The sequence below is a fragment of the Dermochelys coriacea genome, chromosome 24, assembly GCF_009764565.3.
Source record: "Dermochelys coriacea isolate rDerCor1 chromosome 24, rDerCor1.pri.v4, whole genome shotgun sequence".
In the NCBI taxonomy this organism is placed as follows: domain Eukaryota; kingdom Metazoa; phylum Chordata; order Testudines; family Dermochelyidae; genus Dermochelys; species Dermochelys coriacea.
In genome coordinates, this window is record NC_050091.1 from 7147574 (window position 1) to 7170247 (window position 22674).

General features: G+C 39.0%; 1 protein-coding gene across 1 annotated transcript; it reads right to left on the minus strand.

Moving 5' to 3' along the window:
- Positions 1 to 695: 695 nt before the first annotated feature.
- Positions 696 to 20840, minus strand: HORMAD1 (HORMA domain containing 1). Its single transcript, XM_038382976.2, has 14 exons — positions 20793 to 20840; positions 19374 to 19518; positions 19164 to 19227; positions 16789 to 16825; positions 16250 to 16270; positions 16114 to 16140; positions 14712 to 14779; positions 10792 to 10943; positions 9789 to 10045; positions 7290 to 7356; positions 5435 to 5511; positions 4176 to 4259; positions 2914 to 3012; positions 696 to 2042 (listed from the first exon to the last, which is right to left on the minus strand). The coding sequence occupies exons 1-14, from the start codon at positions 20823 to 20825 to the stop codon at positions 1962 to 1964; spliced, it is 1212 nt and encodes a 403-aa protein (XP_038238904.1). The 5' UTR covers positions 20826 to 20840; the 3' UTR covers positions 696 to 1961.
- Between the last annotated feature and the right edge of the window lie 1834 nt (positions 20841 to 22674).

Consider the following 22674-nt stretch of genomic DNA (forward strand, 5'->3'; position numbering starts at 1 on the left):
TCCATAAGAGGTGTGTCTGGCAGGGATGGGAGTGCTGCCATGGATCCATAACTTCTGCACAGTGGACAGCACTGAGAGGCTGCGAGGAGAAGATAGCATAGAATACACACAACGGCAACCAGGATCATGTGCAGGCATTTTGCAGACAATGTCTCCAGCCATCACCTGCTCAGATGAACCTGCCTTTCTCTATCCAGCACACAAATGGCACCTTAATTCAGCCCTACACAAGCAACTCTGTTGCAACTCCTGATATATTATGAATACTTGGAATGTGTTCATCTGTGCATACAAATTGCTCTGGTTGAAACAAACAAGGTTTAGCAGGTAATATTTATGCTCTAACATTAAAGCACAAGTCTTAAGCTGAAGAGGGGGTAAGCCAGGGGTTCTCCTTTAAAACTGCAGCATAGGTCTGACCTCCAGAATGGAGCACAGCAGAATTCCTGAGGCGTGACAGGTAAAGTCAGAACACAGGGGAAATGGGAGAACAGGAAAGGAGACAGGGGTGTGCTTGTTCATTTTTATTTTTTTCTTATTTCTTTCAGAATGCAAATAATTGTAGGAATCATATTGCATCATTCCACATTATTACTATTATTTTTACTATTGTTCTCCATTAAATTGTTCTCAAATACATTCAGATCCTGTGATTTTTCATCTTAAAATAAAACAAACAGAACTATGTAGAGAGGCAATTTTTCTTCAACAGTAAATATTTTATTTGAGCTCTAAAACCGGCAGACTGTAAAACAAGCAAGACACACCAAGCTGAAAGTCCTAAGCCTTTATGAACTTTTCATTAAAAAAGTCAATCATCTACTCAAATCAAATGTATGGATCATTATATTTTAAAAATATACAGTCACAAATTATTAAGTAACATTGTTTTAATTAGGAAGTAGGATAATAAGATATTCTTAGTTTAAAAGTTAAAATTCAAGGACAGGAATGTTTAGCTATACACATCTAATCTAAATACAGCAATAGTTGTTACCTGTATTTATAAAGAGCACTACTCCAGTGAATTTAAAGTTATAAAGAGCAAACCAAAATTATTTTTTTTGAAAAAACATGCAATGGCACTGTTTCTGAAAGCTGCAATTAATCATTTCACATACATAAAAGCTGAGCTGTCTATATTTCAGGTATTTAGTTATAGCCTGTTATAATTGGTAATACTGTACTTGGCATAGCTGCCTAGCACACACAATATGATAACACTTAGCTGTTATATATATCTGGCATCAGAGCTGCATACAGATTCCTACATTTCAGTTCAAAATTAGGAACTAAAGAGGTGAATGGTGTTCTTTTTCAAGCTCGGGTAAGATACCAATGGGAGAAATGAACACAATCAGGCCACCTGAAGTTTGCTTCTTAGAGATAATAAAAAAGAGAAGCTATAGTATTATTATAAAATGACTACACAATTTTCTTAACCAAATTTCCTGACGTAATTCTACCAAAACTCAAAATTCCGGTTGAGATTTTAGTTTTCATGTTAAGTCTGTAAGGCATGTTCTGAACAAAAAATTCTTACGCTTCTGAGTATGGTCCAGGAAAAGACACCAGTGGAAACTTTGCATAGTTTCACTTCCAAGAGTATACATTGTACCACCAATAGGATTTCAGCAAAATCTCTAAAGAAAAGGTGTTATTGAAGGCCTGCGCTAAAAATCTTCTTGCTTAAAAAGTTTTTCTCAGATCAGATGAATGGTTATGCCCTGTCTATCCTTCTAGACTGGAATACAACCCCCTTTAAAAAATAACTTTCAATTTGCAAAAATTGGGGTCTCTCTTGACAGAATTTTTCCTGTATATAAATTCTGTGTTTGACTGCATATAAAAACAAAAAAAGAACCTTAAATTATCTCTAAATATTAGCAATGCTCATATTAAACACCAAATGAAAGCGATATTGAGCAGAATTCTACAAGTAAACAGCAGGGAGGTGATATCTAAAACCGCTCCTTTGGTTCACTAAATTTTCTCCTTTTTGGCACTGCATCTTGACTAGAGGAGAATTCGTACTGATGAACCTACCAAGAGAAAACAGATTGCATTTCAGTTCCCTAAATTTCACAAACCATGGCTCTTTCAGTTGTGTTAGGTATCTTAACATGGAAAAAGAACTTCATAACAAGAATCAACTATATGAAACATAAAGCTGTTCAAAGAATATCTAATCCTTACAATGACATTTGTGCTCATGATTGCAAAGCTTGGGATAATATTTTGATAGTAATCAGTTAAAATACAAGAACTTTCTCATGTACTGTTGAAAGGAGTTTAAAAGTTATTTATGATCTAAGGACAAAGGCTCTTTTGTGACTTTTGTGATGCAAGTAAATTTTTCTTAGAAGTTCCACTTTAACATCCAAAGCTAATGTTAAGTTGGTAGTGCACGTCATCAACCTGTCAAGACACAGGGTTTGATTCTGATTACACTTACATTAGTTTTCACTGATTTTAACTCCACTGAGTGCAATGGTGTTACTTCTGGGTTATTTAAGTATAAAATAAGACCAGAATTTGGCCCTCAGTCTTTACTTAATTTGTTTTGTTCTTTCTTATCTAAAGTAATAATGTTCGTATATCTCTAACCTTAAATAGTAATAATAATGAAAGGTTTATTTTCACAGACAAATACAGAAGTAGTAACTATGTACTTATCTCCCTTTATTCTGTTTTCCCAATAACAAAAATACTGAATGAGGTTTTGGGGTTGGGATTAGAGAATGCTCATTTAAAACTGTTATAGTGATAAACAGCATCCTGAAAAATCACCAGAGCTTTTTGTTTCATATTATACATTTTATTTTCCATTTAGAGATATTTAATGCTTGCCACCAAATGCACAAAATATAACAACAAATAATTTTGCTTTCTGCATGCAACTTTAAAACTTACAAGCTTTTCAGACTCAGACCAAGTTCTCTTCTGGGTTTCTTTAGAACAGTTAGCTACTAAACGATTTTTGCAATGTTCCTGAGCCTGATTTTCACCAACCTTTACAGAAAGAAATTAACTATTAGCTTTAGAAGAAGACTGCAGACAGCTATAAAGCAACACATTGTGGATGCTACTGCTGTTCCCTAACCTGTGTTAAAAATTAATTAAGAGCTTTTCAGACTTGGGACAGGGAAGGCATGATTTTTCTTTATCTTGACATGTAATTTCCTTTCTTGACTGTAAATGATGAAGGCTATTTCTTTATCTACTGAGACTGGCAGCACATCTCCCAGAACTCTTATGAAAAAAGTAATCCATATACAAGAGCTATTCAGGGGACCAAGGGTGAAGTGGCCATGCAGGCATACTTATGTACCCCTGATCCACTGTGGAAAGCGTTTCTATACCAGCCCTATACAGGCCAGAGCAGAAGGCTGCAAGGGACTCCAGCCAGTAAACGGGCCAAAGAATCCATGTTTACATGGATCAAGTGTCCCCCTAAACCTTACAAACTGGTGCAGGGGGCTAAGCCCATAGACTTATAGCCACTGAGAGAGGAAGGGCACATGGACCACAGAGCAGCCCTGTGCTATGCCCCTGGGCTGAGGGTGGCTTGAAGTTTTCACCCCCCCAAACTCCTGTTCCACTTCTATAAAGTCCAAATACTCAGGCACCATGTAGGTGAAGTGGATTTCAAAACTTTAGCTACCACGCATAAGCATGAATACGCAAGTAAAAATGTTTCTTTCAAGATATGTACAAATCACACATCTATGATTAAAATTCTGGCCCAGTATTTTATAAGAGATATGAAACAATACACTGGATTAAGTTCTTGCCTAGCATAGGTCCACTGCAGTACATGGAATTAGGCTGGCAGAGAACATGTCCAAGCAAAGAATACAAATAAATCCTCATAAATCCCTCTGAAACTATACAATTAAAAACCAAATACTGAAGTAACTTTTAGAAATAGGCATTCACTTTTTGACATTAGGAACACAAAGGTGTTGTTCATATTCCTAAAATAAAAAGAGCTAAAAAAAATAATCTGAAGTGAATTCTGGTCCCAAAGAAGTCAACAGGGGTTGCAATTGGCTTAAATGGGACCAGAATTTCAATCCTGGACTGTAAATTGTATTTAAGCACATGATTTCATTCTGTATTTGGAATAGAAAGAGTTATTGTTTAAAAAAAAAGGGGGGGGGGGAGATACTGACTGTGTTGCTATGAAATATTTTTCCACTTCTTGTCCTGCCCTCTGACACATCAAGTTCAGATGTCTTAAATGCTAACTGATCAACCTAAAATGGAAAATTAGCATTATTTCAACATAAGAATCCTCCTAGAATTAAGAGGCAAATTAGTATACATAGGGCTCAGTCATGCAAGATGCCAAGTGCTCGTCTGCCCCAATCCATCACAGTACTTAAGCATGTGCTTAACTTTAAACACAAGTAGTCCTATTGAAGGCATGTGCATAAGTACCAGTGCCTGAATCAGTGCCCCGATTTTTTTCAGTTATAGTCAGTCACTGGCTATTACCAACGGGTCAATTTGCATTTGAGCCTCAAGGATCTGTAAGAGAAGTACTCCTGTTCTGTATTTGCATGTTACTACTCTCAGTGTTGTTTTCAGAGAGTACAATATGAATTGTCACTATTACAATACCCAGATTTACCTTAGGCTTCCATCAACATTTCAAAACAGAGATTTCTACTGAAGCTAAATGACTATTATGGATGTCACATACTTTTATGAAATCAAAGCCAAATAAATCAGAAATTTTTCCAGATGGTTCTAAGTGGTTGTTGATGGGACTTCTCAGCCTAGAGATTACTTTTAATAGCGTTTCCTTGAGTCCATCTCCTAGTATAAAAAGTTGGAGGGTGTTATATTGACAGCAGAATATGAATGGATTTCTAATTAAAATCTATTATACCATCTTTGGAATGTTGCCAAGCTGGACCTTTTGCTTAGTAAGAGAGACTTGAAATCAGTCACAAATACTTTCATATTTAAAGGTTTGACTACTGCAATTCTTTACTTGCTTATGCAACCAGTAAATAGGTTTGTCAGTGTTAAAAAAATAAGTTTCTAGAAGGAAGAATCTTTATTAACGATGCTTTATGATGATGGAACTCCCTTCCTTTTCTGCTCATATCGCCCAGTCTGTCAGAACTTTTAAAACTGAAGAAACAGCTCTTTGCTACTGCTTTTAATTGATTTTTACAATTTTTAATATTTTAGTCATATTTTATTGTAAAACATCTTGTTCTGGACAAAATATACATGCATTTTATTGTTAATAATTATAGCTATAGCATACAATAACTTTATATAGAGAGTCCCCATACATTAATTAATTGCTCAAGAGGTCTCAAAATTCAAAATGTTAGTTTGAATAATAAAGAAACTTCACAAAACTCTAGGAAAAGTATTTTATGAGTAAGACTGGAAGAGAATATAGCTTTTATACCTGAGAATTAGAAACAGGTTTATTCTGGCTTTCTTCAGACCTCGTAAGTTCATTTTCTTCACTAGTTAAACTTAATTCTGTGAAAGATTTGTTAAAACAAGTTCTAATATTAACAGCATTTTTACACCTTTTTTTTAGACATCAGGGTGATATGCATATAATAAATGTGACAGCTAGACAGACAGGATAGCCAGAAACTTGGAAAAGGCTCTATTCTGCATGCAAGTAACTATTAACAGTGGGAATTATTGTGCCTCATGTCTTTGGCTTACTGGACCTCATTCTCATTTACACGAAAGCCCCTTTACACTGACAGAATGCTGTAAAGGGGCATTAGTATAAATGAGAATCAGTTCTACTATCTCCTGTTACTGGAAACAGGCACGTAAAGAGACGTATTTATGTCTATGTAACAGATTTATATAGAAAGCCCTTAGAATCTGTGGGCTTGATTCTGCAAACTTGTACGTATGTAAGTAGTCCTTACTAACAGTCACAGTGAATTCACTCACATTAGTTAGGACTAACTCAGAGATTAAGCATTACAGATCAGGCCTGGGTCTTGCAGTCAGACTGTTGAAAACTCATGACCAGAGCAGACAGGTTTCTGCTGAACTGACTTTATGATTAAAATATTAGAGCTAAAACCTGCTCCTGTTGACTGAAATGGAATCAGGATTTGGCCCTTATGCTATGTGCCAAGAATTCTGCATCACAAATTTGCAATAACAGGTAGTTGTCTGTTTTACTTCTGTAATGTTTCAGGGGGAAAAGTATTTTTTTAGGTAAAATCTCAAGTGATGTAGTACTCTTCTATTCTAAATATTTAACCTATTTTAACTGATAAGATATATCAGTTTTTTTTCTATTTTTCAGAATAGAAAAATGAAAAGTGACTTAAAAGATAAAAGTGACATAAAAGTGACATAAAAGAAAAGCATAGCAAATATATTACTAAAAAGAAAAGGAGTACTTGTGGCACCTTAGAGACTAACAAATTTATTTGAGCATAAGCTTTCGTGAGCTACAGCTCACTTCATCGGGTTTTTTCCACCAAATGCATCCGATGAAGTGAGCTGTAGCTCACGAAAGCTTATACTCAAATAAATTTGTTAGTCTCTAAGGTGCCACAAGTACTCCTTTTCTTTTTGCGAATACAGATTAACACGGCTGCTGCTCTGAAACCTGAAATATATTACTAGTATTGTTGTGGGTTGAGCTAAAGCTTGTTATAATCAGGGCATAACCACCAACTTCATCCAAGTGGCTGAAACAACAGCAGTAGCACCCAAAACACAGGCAAATGGGAAAAAATTGAGTAGAAGCTGAATCATGTGGCCCAAGGGGTTTCAAATGTAAGGACTCAGGTTTTGATTGGTGGAACTGTTTTTGTCTAGAGAAAGAGAGAGAGAGAGAGAGAGAAGGAGGCAGTGAGACTAGAGACCCAGAAGTAGCAAGAAAGCCAAGCAGATAGTACAGAAGTGCTGGTAATGTGGCCCTAAGAGAAAGCTATGAGAAAAATCTTTTGGGGGCATAGAGTGCTGGCTGGAAAGGCAAGTTTTGAATAGAAAGCAAAGGAATTGTCTCCTGCTGTTTAATTCCTACAGAGTTCAGGGAAATAGGACTTTATGTATAATGTTTGTAAAGAAACAAGAAAATCTCTGGCTCTATCGTCAATTTCTTCTCCTAATGGAAACAACATATACAGGCCTGAACTTTGGCTATCCCATGGATCAAAAGGGATAATAGTATTAAACTGAGTGTAGAACTATATGTTACATAGTCTACTTCTCATTTCAGCAGCATAGGAACCAGGTAGCAAGAGCTGAGCTGTCCTGAACTGTATATTTATTACCTCCAGCTTTTACAGATGTATTTGCATTTTTCTGAACTTCCATTTTATTATCTGCGACAAAATCTTCCTATGTAAAAAAAGAAAAAGAAAGAAGATATTTTAAAATTTTATATTAGATTCTCAATGGAATAAAAATAATCATATAAAAACATTAAACTGAACTAATTAGAGTTGGCCCTAAACTGCTAGGAGGAGGGCCCATGTCTTCAATCATGGCATTGTGTAATTATTAACACAAAATCTTAACTTAGTGATCAGGACACCCACCATCCACCCAAAATCTTAAACGCATGTAAATAGGAAGTTAAGGGAAATTTTCTTATATTCCTTGCCACTTTTATATTGCCTGCAAAACTGTCAATAACACACTCCAACACTCCATGAGATATTCACTTCCATCTCCAACCAATACCAAATACCAATCTGCACTCATCTTAAAACTTCAATGGCAACATCTTACACTCCAGTGTCAACAGTTGGGCACATGTGACTATCATACATTCCATGCCTGTGGGAAGTTAATCTGCCTTGGTTTTTGCTAAGGTTGCTGTCAAATAAAAACTTTGCTGCAACTTTAAATATGGCACAGCTATTTTTCCACAAAAAATAGTTTAGTCTGTGCTCAGGATTACAAATAATAATTCCTCATGTTTAGGCCCCAATCTTGCAAATGGTCATGCATGTGAGTAACATTATTCATGTGACTAGTCCAGAGGTGGGCAAACTACAGTCCGCGGGACAGTTCTGCCCAGCCCCTGAGCTCCTGGCCCGGGAGGCTCGCCCCCGGCCCTTCCCCTGCTGTCCCCCCTCCCCCACAGCCTTAGCTCACTGCACCACAGGTGCAATGCTCTGGGTGGTGGTGCTGCGAGTTCCTGGGACAGCGCAGCTGCAGAGCCTGGCCTGACCCAGTGCTCTGTGCTGCGCAGTGTGTGGCTGGCTTCAGCTGGGCGACATGGCTGCCTGTCCTGGCACACCCACGCTGCCAGCCACTGTGCTCCAGGCATCGCGGTAAGGGGGCAGGGAGCGGGGGAGAGGGGTTGGATAGAGGGCAAGGGAGTTCAGGGGGTGGTCAGGGGCCGGGGGTGTGGATAAGGGTTGGGGCGGTCAGAGGGCGGGGAACAGGGGGGTTGAATGGGAGCAGGCATTCCAGGGGCGGTCAGGAAGGAGAGGAGGGGTTGGATGGGGCGGCAGGGGGCAGTCAGGGATGGGGGTTCCGGGGGCGGTTAGGGGACAGGGAGAAGGGGTGGTTGGATGGAGCAGGAGTCCCGGAAAGGGCAGTCAGGAAGGAGAAGGGGGGTTGGATAGGGCGGCGGGGGGCAGTTGGGGCGGTCAGGGGACAGGAAGCCGGGGGAGGTCCATGGGGCAGGAGTCCTGGGGCGGCCATTAGGGGATGAGAAGAAGGGGGGTTGGATAGGGACTGGGGGCTGGGCCACACCTGGCTGATTGTAACCAGCCCTCCATACAATTTCTGAAACCCGATGTGGCCCTCAGGCCAAAAGGTTTGCCCATCCCTGTCCTAGTCCATTAAGTTCATTTATGTTAATCATGTGCATAAGTGTTTGCAGGATCAATATCCTATATAGCAAGAAAATCCAAAGTTAGACACTTAATCTCCCACCTACTACTACGATGCTGCACAAAATTTACCAATGCTAGTAACGCTGTATGTCAGTTTAGGATATAAAATGAAGTATAACTTGTTCAATTAAAATAACTGGTGAGATGATTTATAGACATCATGTAACTGAGTTGGAATTTATCCAGGACACCATGACTATCATATATTCCCTTCCATTTTATGAAACATTGTATGGGATTTCAGATTTAAAAATTTTATTAAAGCTAATGTTAAAAAAAATTACATAATACATAGATTGCGAAAAAGGTGTCTGTACATCTAGATATAGTGCTTATATTATCCACAACTATAAAGTTAGTTTCTAAAAGTCATATGATACACAGAATAAATAATCAGCAATAACCCAAATTTAAGTGAATAGATTTAACAATATAGTTTAGATATTAGAATACGAATACTCGGGTACATCACTCATGAAAAGTTGTACAGAGATTTGGTTGTGGAAAGCAAAATATAACAATGAGTGGAGATTGTTCCTCAGTAATTGAGAATTAGGTAGGTTGTCCATTTAGAAAATACAATCCATGAGGAAAGCATTTCAGTTACTTTCCTGATGGCGCTTCTCATCTGCAACTAAAGATACTGCAGCCCATCAGCACCATATTGTTGCACTAGTTCAATGTAGATCTCTATTACGAAAATAAAAATAAACTGATTGCTCCAGTTTGAGCAATAAAATTAAGAAGAGAAAAAATCTAAACGACTGTATGTAATTTTATTTGAATATCTTTGGCAACTGAATGTTTTATTAAAACTTCGCAATAGTGGACAATATAAATGGTTATTGACCCTTTTCAAGAGAGTTCAAATTGTAAAACATTTTAGATATAAATAGCATGTAGCAACATCTGAGCCCTTACATTTATTTGCTGGTCCTGTTCTTTTGGATCATCTTTGTCCAGTCTGATTAATTGCGTAGGCACTTTAGAGTCTCCTTGCTTTAGCATGTTTTTATCAATATTTTCCATTCGTTCTTTTTCAGTTGTCACTTTAACTTTCAGCATATGAAAAGGGGTTGGCACCTCACCCACATTTAGGTAAATAGGCTCTCCCTCAAATATCATTGTGTCACAATCACCCTCTTTAAAACCAGGAGGCTGGTAATCAGGTGGTGTAACTGCAGAAAATAATTCAGGAAATATGCTGTTATAGGATGAAGTGTGTTCTTTCTCTTGGGGGGAAAAATTTATATGTATTTGAATGAAACAGATTTTTTTTCCTTTGAAGAAAGAGTGTTACCCCAAACCACAGTCTCTATTTATTTTGTTCCATTTTTTATATTCCATATTCAGTTTGTACTAAATAAAACCTATTTTTCTAACCAATAGAAAAGAATCTGATTAGAACATTTAATATGCACAAAAAGATAACCTCAAAAAAACAATTACTGGTATAAAACTGATATATTTAAAAAATTTAAGTTACAAAAGCCATTTAAGTGGTATACAAAACTTGGTCTAACTTTCCCATCAAGAGTTTGGTCCTTGTTTAACCTTTGAAATACACTCTTGTGTTTTCCTTAATAAAAATGCATCATGTTCAGAATGCTTCTGAAAATTTCACACGGTCAAATTTCTCACTGTTTTAATTTCCAAATGAACTTACTGAGCTTCACTTTTTAAATATCTAAGGTGAAATCTTGACTCCCCTTAAGTCAATGGCAAATCTCCCAATGATTTCAATATGGCCAGGATTTTACCCCAAGAACTCTGAAAATTCAGGACTATGCAGAGGTAAACACATATGAGAAAGCTAACATCTGTTTACCTTTAACATTCATTAAAATTATATGAAATGCTGTTTCAATCATTTTTAAATATTTATTTATACATTAGATAAATCAAGATAATGTGGAAACAGTACCTTCATCATAATAAAAAAGCTTCATAGTCAAGCAGATATCATTAGGTAAAGGGCCCAGATTCTGCATCAGAACATAAATCTTACGAATGAGGAGGATACTTGCTTTCTTGGTGTCTGTACATGTGATGTTGGAATCATTTCCTTTATTTTTACTAGGAATGAACAAAGTATTCACATCTTTTATGGGAACGAAATTGTTTCTAATGTTATAAATATACTGTTAATTACTTATAAATTACTATAAATATTTCAGGCAAGTGAATATCACACTATTAGTTAGGTAAATCTTCATAAAGTAAATTAGACTTGTGCATTTTCAGCACATCTTAAGATCAAGTCCTAAATCAGGGGCCTCAGCTAGTTATGAAACCAACTACTGTACTTTATTAGAGAGAAAAGGCAGGTGAAAGAAAATCTTTTATTGGACCAACTTCTGTTGGAGAGAGAGAGACAAGCTTTCGAGCCACACAGAGCTTTTCTTCAGGTCAGGGAATGGTACTCTGAGTCAGTGTCACTGCAAAATGCAGGGTGGAACAGATTGCTTAGCATGAGTAGTTAGCATTCTGACTGCACACCACTAGTTGTCACCTCCCCCCGCCCCACTGAAACTCATTTGGGGTATCCTCAACTACAGCCCGAACTCAATGGGGATCCCATCCTGAAAGAAATCTTTCTTGAAACTCCACTTCTGGCCTTCAAACTACCCCCCCAACCTCTCCAACCTCATCAGAAGCAAGCTCCCCACAGACCAATACATACCAACTCAAAGCAGCACCAGACTCTGCCAGAAGAACAGATGCAAAACCTATAAATGTATCTCCACTGCTACAAGGATCAACACCCCACCACAACATAGACCCCTACACATGCCTATGACAATATTAGATGTGGTATACTTCATCCAATGCACTAAATGCCCCAACAACAACTATGTGCATGAAACCAGACAATCACTATGCTGTCAAATGAACTCACGTGGAATGATAAAGACAAAAACACTGTATCACCTGTGGGCGAACAGTTGTCATAAAGCGATCACTCTATATCTGACTAAGGCTGTCAAGCGATTAAAAAAATTAATTGCCATTAATCGTGTGATTAAAAAATTAATTGTGATTAATCACATTGTTAAACAATAATATCATACCATTTATTTAAATATTTTTGGATGTTTTCTACATTTTCAAAATATTGATTTCAATTACAACACAGAATACAAAGTGTACAGTGCTCACTTAATATTTATTTTTGATTACAAGTACTTGCACTGTAAAAAAACAAAAGAAATTGTATTTTGCAATTCACCTAATACAAGTAATATAGTGCAATCTCTTTACCATGAAAGTTGAACTTACAAATGTAGAATTATGTACAAAATAAACTGCATTCAAAAATAAAACAATGTAAAATTTTAGAGCCTGCAAGTCCACTCAGTCGTACTTCTTGTTCAGCCAATTGCTCAGACAAACAAGTTTGTTTACATTTGCTGGAGATAATGTTTCTCCCTTCTTGTTTACAATGTCACCTGAAAGTGAGAAAAGGCATTCTCATGGCACTGTCCTAGCCAGTGTAACAAGATATTTACATGCCAGATGTGCTAAAGGTTCATATGGTTCGATGGGATAACATGATTTTGGTAATTAATTGATCTTAATTAATATTCATGGTAAATAGCCCAATGGCCTGTGATGAGATGTTAGATGGGGTGGGATCTGAGTTACTACAGAAAATTCTTTCCTGGATATCTGGCTGATGAATCTTGCCCATATGCTCAGGGTTTAGCTGATCGCCATATTTGGGGTCGGGAAGGAATTTTCCTTCAGGGCAGATTGAAAGAGGCCCTGGAGGTTTTTCGCCTTCCTCTGTAGCATGGGGCATGGCTCACTTGCTGGAGGATTCTCTGCTCCTTGAAGTCTTTAAACCACGATTTGAGGACTTCAATAGCTCAGACATAGGTGAGAGGTTTTTCGCAGGAGTGGGTGGGTGAGATTCTGTGGCCTGCATTGTGCAGGAGGTCAGACTAGATGATCATAATGGTCCCTTATGACCGTAGTATCTATGAATCTATGTCCCTTCATGCTTCAACCACCATTCCAGGGGACATGCGTCCATGCTGACGATGGGTTCTACTAAATAACAATCCAAAGCAGTGCAGACCAACACATGTTCATTTTCATCATCTGAGTCAGATGCCACCAGCAGAAGGCTGATTTCCTTTTTTGGTGGTTCGGGTTCTGTAGTTTCCGCATCAGAGTGTTGCTCTTTTAAGACTTCTGAAAGCATGTTCCACACTCCGTCCCAATCAGATTTTGGAAGGCACTTGAGATTCTTAAATCTTAGGTCAAGTGCTTTAGCTATCTTTAGAAATATCACATTGGTACCTTCTTTGTGTTTTGTCAAATCTGCAGTGAAAGTGTTCATAAAATGAACCACATGTGCTGGGTCATCATCTGAGATTGCTATAACATGAAATATATGGCAGAATGCAGGGAAAACAGAGCAGGGACATACAATTCCTCCTCAAGGAGTTCAATAACAGATTTAATTAACGCATTATTTTTTTAACAAGAGTCATCAGCATGGAAGCATGTCCTCTGGAATGGTGGCCAAAGCACAAAGGGGCAAACAAATATCTGGCACGTAAATACCTTGCAATGCCAGCTACAAAAGTAGGAACGTTGCCAGCAGATCGAGGGAAGTGATTATTCCCCTCTATTTGGCACTGGTGAGCCCACATCTGGAGTACTGTGTCTAGTTTTGGGCTCCCCACTACAGAAAGGATATGGACAAATTGGCAAGAGTTCAGCGGGGGCAACGGAAATGATTAGGGGGCATTATGATTTATGAGGAGAGGCTGAGGGAACTGGGATTATTTAGTCTGCAGAAGAGAAGAGTGACAGGGGATTTGATAGCAGCCTTCAGCTACCTAAAGGGGGGTTCCAAAGCGGATGGAGCTCGGCTGTTCTCAGTGGTGGCAGATGACAGAACAAGGAGCGATGGTTTCAAGTTGCAGTGGGGAAGATCTAGGTTGGATATTAGGAAAAACTATTTCACTAGGAGGGTGGTGAAGCACTGGAATGGGTTACCTACAAAGATGGTGGAATCTCTATCCCTAGAGGTTTTTAAGGCCCGGCTTGACAAAGCCCTGGCTGGGATAATTTATAGTTGGGGTTGGTCCTACTTTGAAAAGGGGATTGGACTAGATGACCTCCTGAGGTCTCTTCCAACCCTAATCTTCTGTGATTCTAAGAAGAGGGCAGCATTATCTCCTGTAAATGTAAACAAACTTGTTTGCCTTAGTGATTGGCTGAACAAGGAGGAGGATGAGTGGACCTGTAGCCTCTAAAGTTTTACATTGTTTTGTTTTTGTACATTTTTTGATTTCAGTTACAACACAGAATACAATATATATGAACATGTAGAAAAACATCCAAAATATTTAATAAATTTCAATTGGTATTCTATTGTTTAACAGTGTGATTAAAACTGCAATTAATCGTGATTAATTTTTTTACTTAATTGCGTGAGTTAATTGCGATTGACAGCCCTAGTTTCTACATTTTTAATTATTTGTCTTAATATATACAAATTCCTAAATCTAGACAGCACTTTTAAAAAGTACTAACCCCCAACTATCTCTGTGTGTGCACACTTGTGTAGGGGAAAACCAGAAAAGGGCAGACAGAGGGCATTGTGAAATCTGTACATTAACTAGCGTACTAAGTAATATATCCTGCTAAAATGGTAATGTACCTTCAAGGTAGGTACATCTGGAAAGTATGTTTCCTTACTGAACTTAATCTTAAGATTCAGCTTCCAAAATCAAACAACCAGTAAGAAATTACACCAATATGTTAGCTCAACCTATTCTAGAAAGATATTGTTAATTGCATAGCAGAGAGAAACTAGGAGGACAATACCTGGTGAAATCCATTACCGGCCCATTGTTGGTGTATTTGAATTTGAACTGATAACATTCTGTAACTGTCTAAACACAAAACACAGTAATTATGGATCTAACACATACAGTATCAATTGTTAAGAAGTGAAATACAATATTGCTTCCTGTTTCCGGAAATATACTAGCTTTGCATGCTTTTTAAATTGATGCCTACATGTCAAGCAAAAGTTATAATCCATCATTAGAATGACATTTCCATGGATTATAGCAGTGGTTTTCAACCTATTTATCATTGTGGGCCACATTGTAACCTTGGCCGCAGGTTGAGAACCACAGCCCCCCCCCAAACCCGCCCAGCAGACCCCTATGTCCAGTGCCCCAGCCTGCCTACAGACCCCTCCACAGAGTGGGACCAGGAGCAGGCCCCAGGCGTGGGGCCGCAGGGCAGCCCCTACCCCCCTGACGCCGCCACGCAGCAGCCCTGAGCCTGGACCCCACTTGGCAGCAGGACAGGGCAGCCCCGAACCCAGACCCCAGCACATGGGGCAGGGCGGCCTGGCAGCCCCGACCCTGGACTCCACTGTGCAGGGCAGAGCAGCCCAGGATCCCGGGCACGGGGGCTGGGACCCTGGACCCCGGTGGGCAGCCAGGGCTCTCGACCCCGTCATGCCAGGTGGTGGAGCAGCCTGCACCCCCAGACATCATGGGCCCAGCGGCCTTTAGCACACAGCTGGACCACAGCTATGTGCTAATTGGGCTACATGCAGCCTGTGGGTTGAATACCACTGGATTATAGCTTTCTAATGTCATAATGATTCATTCTGACTTTTTTTATGCACGGCTTATTTATACAATTGTTGTCGCCATCAAATAAAATCAATGTCAGTAGTCTCGTCCTGCAGCCATATATTAAAAGAAAAAACACAACTTTGAGTTGAAGTTTTTTAAAGAAAATTTTCAGTTCAAATTCTGTAATATTCTTAGTCACTATTCAACAAATTTCATATACACCATACAGCACTAGGGTGACACCCAGTGGCTAATAAGATTATGTTTTGCTTGAAAGAATTCATGGAATTTACTGTAAAGAATTAGAAACTCCTGAGCTGTAGCTCACGAAAGCTTATGCTCAAATAAATTTGTTAGTCTCTAGAGTGCCACAAGTACTCCTTTTCTTCTTATGGGCAGTTAATTCCATAATTATTCACTGTGGGATTTTTTGCACTTTCCTTTGAAGCGTCTGGTGCTGGTTACTGGACTAGATATCAGGTATGGCAATTTTTGTGTTAGGATATAACTTCTTTAGATAAATAATAGAGTGCATTTGGATGAAATGTGAAATATTCTATCTGCCTGTATATGCAAATTTTAATGTGAATGTTACTATCATCAGTCAACCTTAAATATTATATTAAGCTTACCTGAGGGTCTTCTGCATGGGTGTAGACCTATATTTTAAAAATAAATAATATAAATATGAGAATAAATAAAATAAATACAGTGTATATAAATACACTTATTTTGAAAATTGTGTAAACATTTTAAAAAGATACTTACTGCTAGGACAGCCATTCTTAGCTGTTTTAAAATATAATTAAGGAAAGAAAAACAACAAATAAAATAAAATAATCCTGCATACCAATTTATAGTGCAGATTCAAAAAAACAAAACAACAAGTGGAAATTAGGACTCTGGTTTAGGAAAACATGTTTACATCCATCTCTGTGTGACAAAGGATATATGCATGTGCTTAACTTTAAGCAGATGCTTAAGTACCATTGACTTCAGTGCTTTGCTGAATAGGAATGCTTTCCTGAATCAGGGCATCAGAAATTTTTCCAAAGCCATATATCAGTCATCTAGTGCCAGATCCTCAGATGGTATAAACTGGGCAGAAGTCTTTACCACCAAGACTTATGGATCACATCCTGTGAGATGCTGAGCACCTAGAACTGCCATTAATTGTCACATCTGGCTAAACTGAAGTTATTTTGTAAACAGTAGCCCCAAAACCACAAGAGGCAGCTATTAGAAGTATACAAATGCATAATGTTACAGTATATTAAAATATAACAAAATTATACTGGAAGACTTACATATTTTTTCTGCAAAGCATCATAGCATCCTAACATCCTGCAAAAATCAAATAATATTGTCTATCTACTACTAATTACCATTTTTATTTGCTTCTGATTACATAAAAATTCCTACAAAACAAAAAGAAATCGTGTCAAACCAACTTGATAGCTTTCCTTGACAGAGTAACAAACCTTGTGGATGGGGGGAAGCAGTAGATGTGGAATATCTTGACTTTAGTAAAGCTTTTGATACTGTCTCTCATGACCTTCTCATAAACAAACTAGGGAAATGCAACCTAGATGGAGGTACTATAAGATGGGTGCAAAACTGGTTGGAAAACCGTTCCCAGAGAGAAGTTATCAGTGGTTCACAGTCAGGCTGGAAGCGCATAATGAGTGGGGTCCTGCAAGGATCAGTTCTGGGTCCGATTCTGTTCAATATCTTCATCAATGATTTAGATAATGGCATACAGAGTACACTTATAAAGTTTGTGGACAATACCAAACTGGGAGGAGTTGCAAGTGCTTTGGAGGATAGGATTAAAATTCCAAATGATCTGGACAAACTGGAGAAATGGTCTGAACTAAATAAGATGAAATTCAATCAGAATAAATGGAAAGTACTCCATTTAGAAGGAACAATCAGTTGCACACATACAAAATGGGAAATAACTGCCTCAGAAGGAGTACCGCGGAAAGTACAAGCTAAATATGAGTCAACGGTGTAATGCTGTTGCAAAAAAAGCAAACATCATCCTGGAATGATTCGCAGGAGTGTTGTAAGCAAAAACACAAGAAGTAATTCTTCTGCTCTACTCCACTCTGATTAGGCCTCAACTGGAGTATTGTGTCCAGTTCTGGGAACCACATTTCAGGAAGAATATGGACAAACTGGACAGTCCAGAGAAGAGCAACAAAAATTATTAAAAGTCTAGAAAACATGACCTATGAAGGAAGATTGAAAAAATTGGGTTTGTTTAGTCTGGAAAAGAAAAGAGTGAGAGGGGACATGATAACAGTTTTCAAGTATGTAAAAAGGTTGTTACAAGGAGGAGGAAGAAAAATTGTTTTTCTTAACCTCTGAGGATAGGACAAAAAGTAATGGGCTTAAATTACAGGAAGGGAGGTTTAGGTTGGACATTAGGAAAAACTTCCTAACTGTCAGGGTGGTTAAGCACTGGAATAAATTGCCTAGGGAAGTTGTGGAGTCTCCATCATTGGAGATTTTTAAGAGCAGGTTAGACAAGCACCTGTCAGGAATTGTTTAGATCATTAGTCCTGCCACAAGTGCAGGGGACTGGACTAGATGACCTCTCAAGGTCCCTTCCAGTTCTGTGTTTCTATGAAAATGAAATTCTTTTGTACTTCTTAATTGTATTACTACAAAAGTAATTTTTCATCCTGTTGATAATAGGCCACTTTAATTGAATTGTCTCTATCCCCTACTTGGTAAGACAACTCCCATCTTTTCATATAATACTATATAGATCTTCCTACTGTATTTTCCACTCCATGCATCTGAAGAAGTGGATTTTAGCCCACAAAAGCTTATGCCCAAATAAATTTGTTAGTCTATAAGGTGCCACAAGTACTCCTCGTTGTTTTTGCTGATACAGACTAACACGGCTACCACTCTGAAACCAGTCTTATATACAAGATACTTACTAATACATATTCAGCTACAGATTTTTAAAAGCAGAACTCTTCTTTTTTGTCAAGCTTGAGAACATAATCCTCAAATTTAAAAGTTACAAAAATACAATAGATGTAATGTTAATGAAAATAGTGTCCCAACTTCGACCACTAAAGAATGAGGGCACTTTGGGCAGTCATTTATACCAGTGAAAATATTCTGATTTGGTAGCATTTTACATCCACTTTGTACTGGAGAAAATGACTACAACACAAGATGTAGAGCAACAAAGAAACAGGTCCTGAGAGAACCGTGAGAACAGGCAACAGTGGATATAGGGACACACATTCTTGGCATGAAAATAATTTTTGCATTAACTTGTTTTACCCCAATTCAGCAGGATGCTTATGGATGTGCATAACTTAAAATGTTAATCATTCCACTGGCATCAAAAAGACTACTCACATGTTTCAGGTCACAAACATGCTTAAATACCTTGCTAATATGAGTCCCAAGATCGTAAATCTTTCCATAAAACCAAATGTTCAAGTTAAGCCGATTACATGGTACTGAAATGTATAAATTCTGATTTTTTCCAATGTGCAAAGTCTGTATACCAAAACAGTAAATACTAAGCATTAAATACATTAAATGACCATTACTCACTAACAGTGAGTGAACAATTTTTCTTTGACTAGAGAGCTAATTTTGAGATTTGACACGTTATAATATTGTTATGTATGCTATAGAATCGACGTACCATTTCACCAACTGAGTGGACCCAGGACAGTTCTTGTCTTCCCTCAAAATTTTGACACAGAGGTCTGAAACAAACAAACAAATTTTAGTTAGAAAAGTACAGATACAACACTAAAAAAATAAAGTTAGCTTAAATAAGATCTCTAAAATTATTTGTCACAGAAACAGAGAAATATTTTAGGTCAAAGGAATCTGAGAAACAGTATGTTACCATCTAGATATCTTGTTCCATAGGCACATTCTGGAAAAATTCCTCTTAGGTAAGTAATGCAGGATACTGATACTGCTAGGAGTCTCTTCACCAATATCAAAGACTGCTGTTCAGTACATATTTTATTAGGAAATGTTACTGCACTCTAAAATTTAAAGAGAAAGAGAGGGGAATAAATCTCCAGTATACAGGGGGTTTTATTTTCATTCACTTGCTTTTCAGATATTTAAAACAAATAAAATGTTTTCTCACTAGCCAAATGTACACAGGTCTACTAATTTTATTTTAATGTTAAAGGAACTAACATGAAGCATTTTTCAACAAATAATCTCCATCTTTCTCTTGTTCACCTCCCTTGTTCCCCCATCATCTATGTTATGCTATGAGTCAACAGTGTGCCCTTGTTGCCAAAAAGGCTAACAGCATTTGGGTTGTATAAGTAGGAGCATTGTCAGCACATCAAGGGATGTGATCGGTGAGGTCTCATCTGGAGTACGGTGTCCAGTTTTGGGCCCCACACTACAAGAACGATGTGGAAAAATTGGAAAGAGTCCAGTGGAGGGCAACAAAAAGGATTAGGGGACTGGAGCACATGATTTATGAGGAGAGGTGAGAGAACTGGGATTATTTAGTCTGCAGAAGAGAAGAATGAGGGGGGATTTGACAGCTGCTTTCAACTACCTGAAAGGGGGTTCCAAAGATGGATCTAGGCTGTTCTCAGTGGTAACAGATGACAGAACAAGGAGTAATGGTTTCAAGTTGCAGTGGGGGCAGTTTAGGTTGGCTATTAGGAAAAGCTTTTTCACTAGGAGGGTGGTGAAGCACTGGAATGGGTTACATAGAGAGGAGGTGGAATCTCCTTCCTTAGAGGTTTTTAAGGTCAGGCTTGACAAAGCCCTGGCTGGGATGATTTAATTGGGGATTGGTCCTGCTTTGAGCAGGGGATTGGACTAGATGACCTCCTCAGGTCCCTTCCAACCCTGATATTCTATGATTCTATGATCATCACTATCATATAACGATAGCCTCCAATTATGTAAAGAGTAACACTTTAACTTTTTGCACTGTATTTAACTTTTTGCACTGTAAATAGTTCTATTGACCTGAATGTGAAGATTCACTGTTCATAAAGCACATGCTTAACTCTTTGCAATATGAGGACCTTAGTGTTTAACTGAACCCTGTGATGTTTTACAACTGAGCATAGTTCAATGAGACTACTTATGGTAATAAGAACTGCTCCTGAATAACTTCTGTTTATAAAGGAACAAATTATATGAATCTGAAATACTTTTTTCAAGTTTAATTAGCTGCAGGGATAATTTTGGGCAATAAAACAGTCCTAAAAATAATTACTTTGTATTCCTGACTGCTGCAATCTAGTGTGCCAAAAATACACTGAAATAAATGGAACCATACCATAGAATTTCTCTGCATCTGGGCAGTTGCCATATTGTCAGTCTTTTCCTATCTGTTAATAAAATTGGGGTGTTAGTTTGCACTCTGATGACACATACACATGTAGATCCTGTCCATTCAGTTTTCAGAACACAGGCCCAGATCCACCAAGGTATTTAGGCTCCTAGGTTCCATTGAAATCAATACAAGTCAGGAGCCTAAATGCAAACCTTTACTTACGTGAACAATTTGTATTCATGTACGTAATCCCATTGATTTAAGTGTGACTACCTAAGTGAATAAGGATCACTCATGGGAGTAAAGATCTACAGTCTTTAGCCTGGTTTAAGTACACACTTCAGCTGACATAACTATGTCAGGGGTGCAATGAATGCAGGCAGAATTCCCTAGCGTAGACACAGCTATACTGGCAAAATGCACTTTTACCAATATAGCTTGTTTTGCTCAGGGGAGATGATTTTACTAATGGTACAAAACACCAGCTGTGCCGATATAGCTGCATCCACACTAGGTACTATCTACACTAGAAAATTAGATCAATTCAGCTACATCACTCTGGAGTTTGAAAAATCCAAACCTGAGTGACATAGTTAAGGCAGTCTAGGTCCCTGTGTAGATACTGCTAGGTTGATGGAAGAATTCTTCAGACCTAGCCACTGCTTCTCAGAGGGGCGCATTACCTATGCCAACAGGAGAACCCCCTCTGTCAGCATAAGTAGTGTCTCTGCCAGTGGTTCTCAACCTGTGGCTCGCTTGCAGCCCAATGAGCATACAGCTGCAACCCATGTGACATCCTCAGGGCCACACAGGTGGTATATATATTGTGTGGTTGCAGCCCACATAACAGAGACAGCTGCATATACAGCCCACAACGATAAATAGGTTGAGAACCATTGTTCTATGCTGTAATATTTCAAGTGTGGCCAAGCCCTAGAAGTGCTTTGCCAGCATAGTATGCCAGTAAAGGGCTCCTAGTGTAGTTGTGGCCTTAGGCCTGGTCTACACTTAAAAATTAGATCATCCTAGCTACGTTGCTGAGGCCTGTGAAACATTCCACATCCTAAGACAGGGTGGACAAACTTTTTGGTCCGAGGGCCACATCTGGGTATGGAAATTGTATGGTGGGCCATGAATGCTCACAAAATTGGGGGTTGGGGTATCCGGCCGGGGGTGCGGGGTCTGGGGTGGAGCTGGGGGTGCAGGAGGGTGCTCTGGGCTAGGACCAAGGGGTTCGGAGGATGTAAGGGGGATCAGGGCTAGGGCAGGGGGTTGGAGTGCAGGAGGGGGGCAGGCTGGGTGGTGCTTACCTCAAGCAACGCCCAGAAGCAGCACCATGTCCCCCCTCCAGCTCCTACACGGAGGTACAGCCAGGCAGCTCTGCACACTACCCCGTCCGCAGGTGCCACCCCTGCAGCTCCCATTGGCCACAGTTCCTGACCAATGGGAACTGCAGGGGCTGCGTTTGGGGTGGAAGCAGCATGCAGAGCCCCCTGGCCGCCCCTACGCCTAGGAGCTGGAAGGGGGACATGTTGCTGATTCCAGGAGCCACATGGATTGCGGCAAGTCCTAGGCGGGAGCTTGAGGGCCAGATTAAAATGTCTGGAGGACCAGATGCGACCCTCAGGCTGTAGTTTGCCCACGTAAGCGCTCTAGTTAGATCAACATAACCACCCATGCCCAGCCCCGCGCAGGCTGGCAGAATTCTTCCACTGACCTAGCTAGCGCCCCTCAGGTACATAGATTACCCACACAGATGGGGAGAGCCGATTCCCATCAACATAGGGCACAGCCGCACTATGGTGCTACCCACAGCTGTGCCGCTGTAGCTAGGCTGACCAGACAGCAAACGTGAAACATCAGGACAGGGGTGGGGTGTAATAGG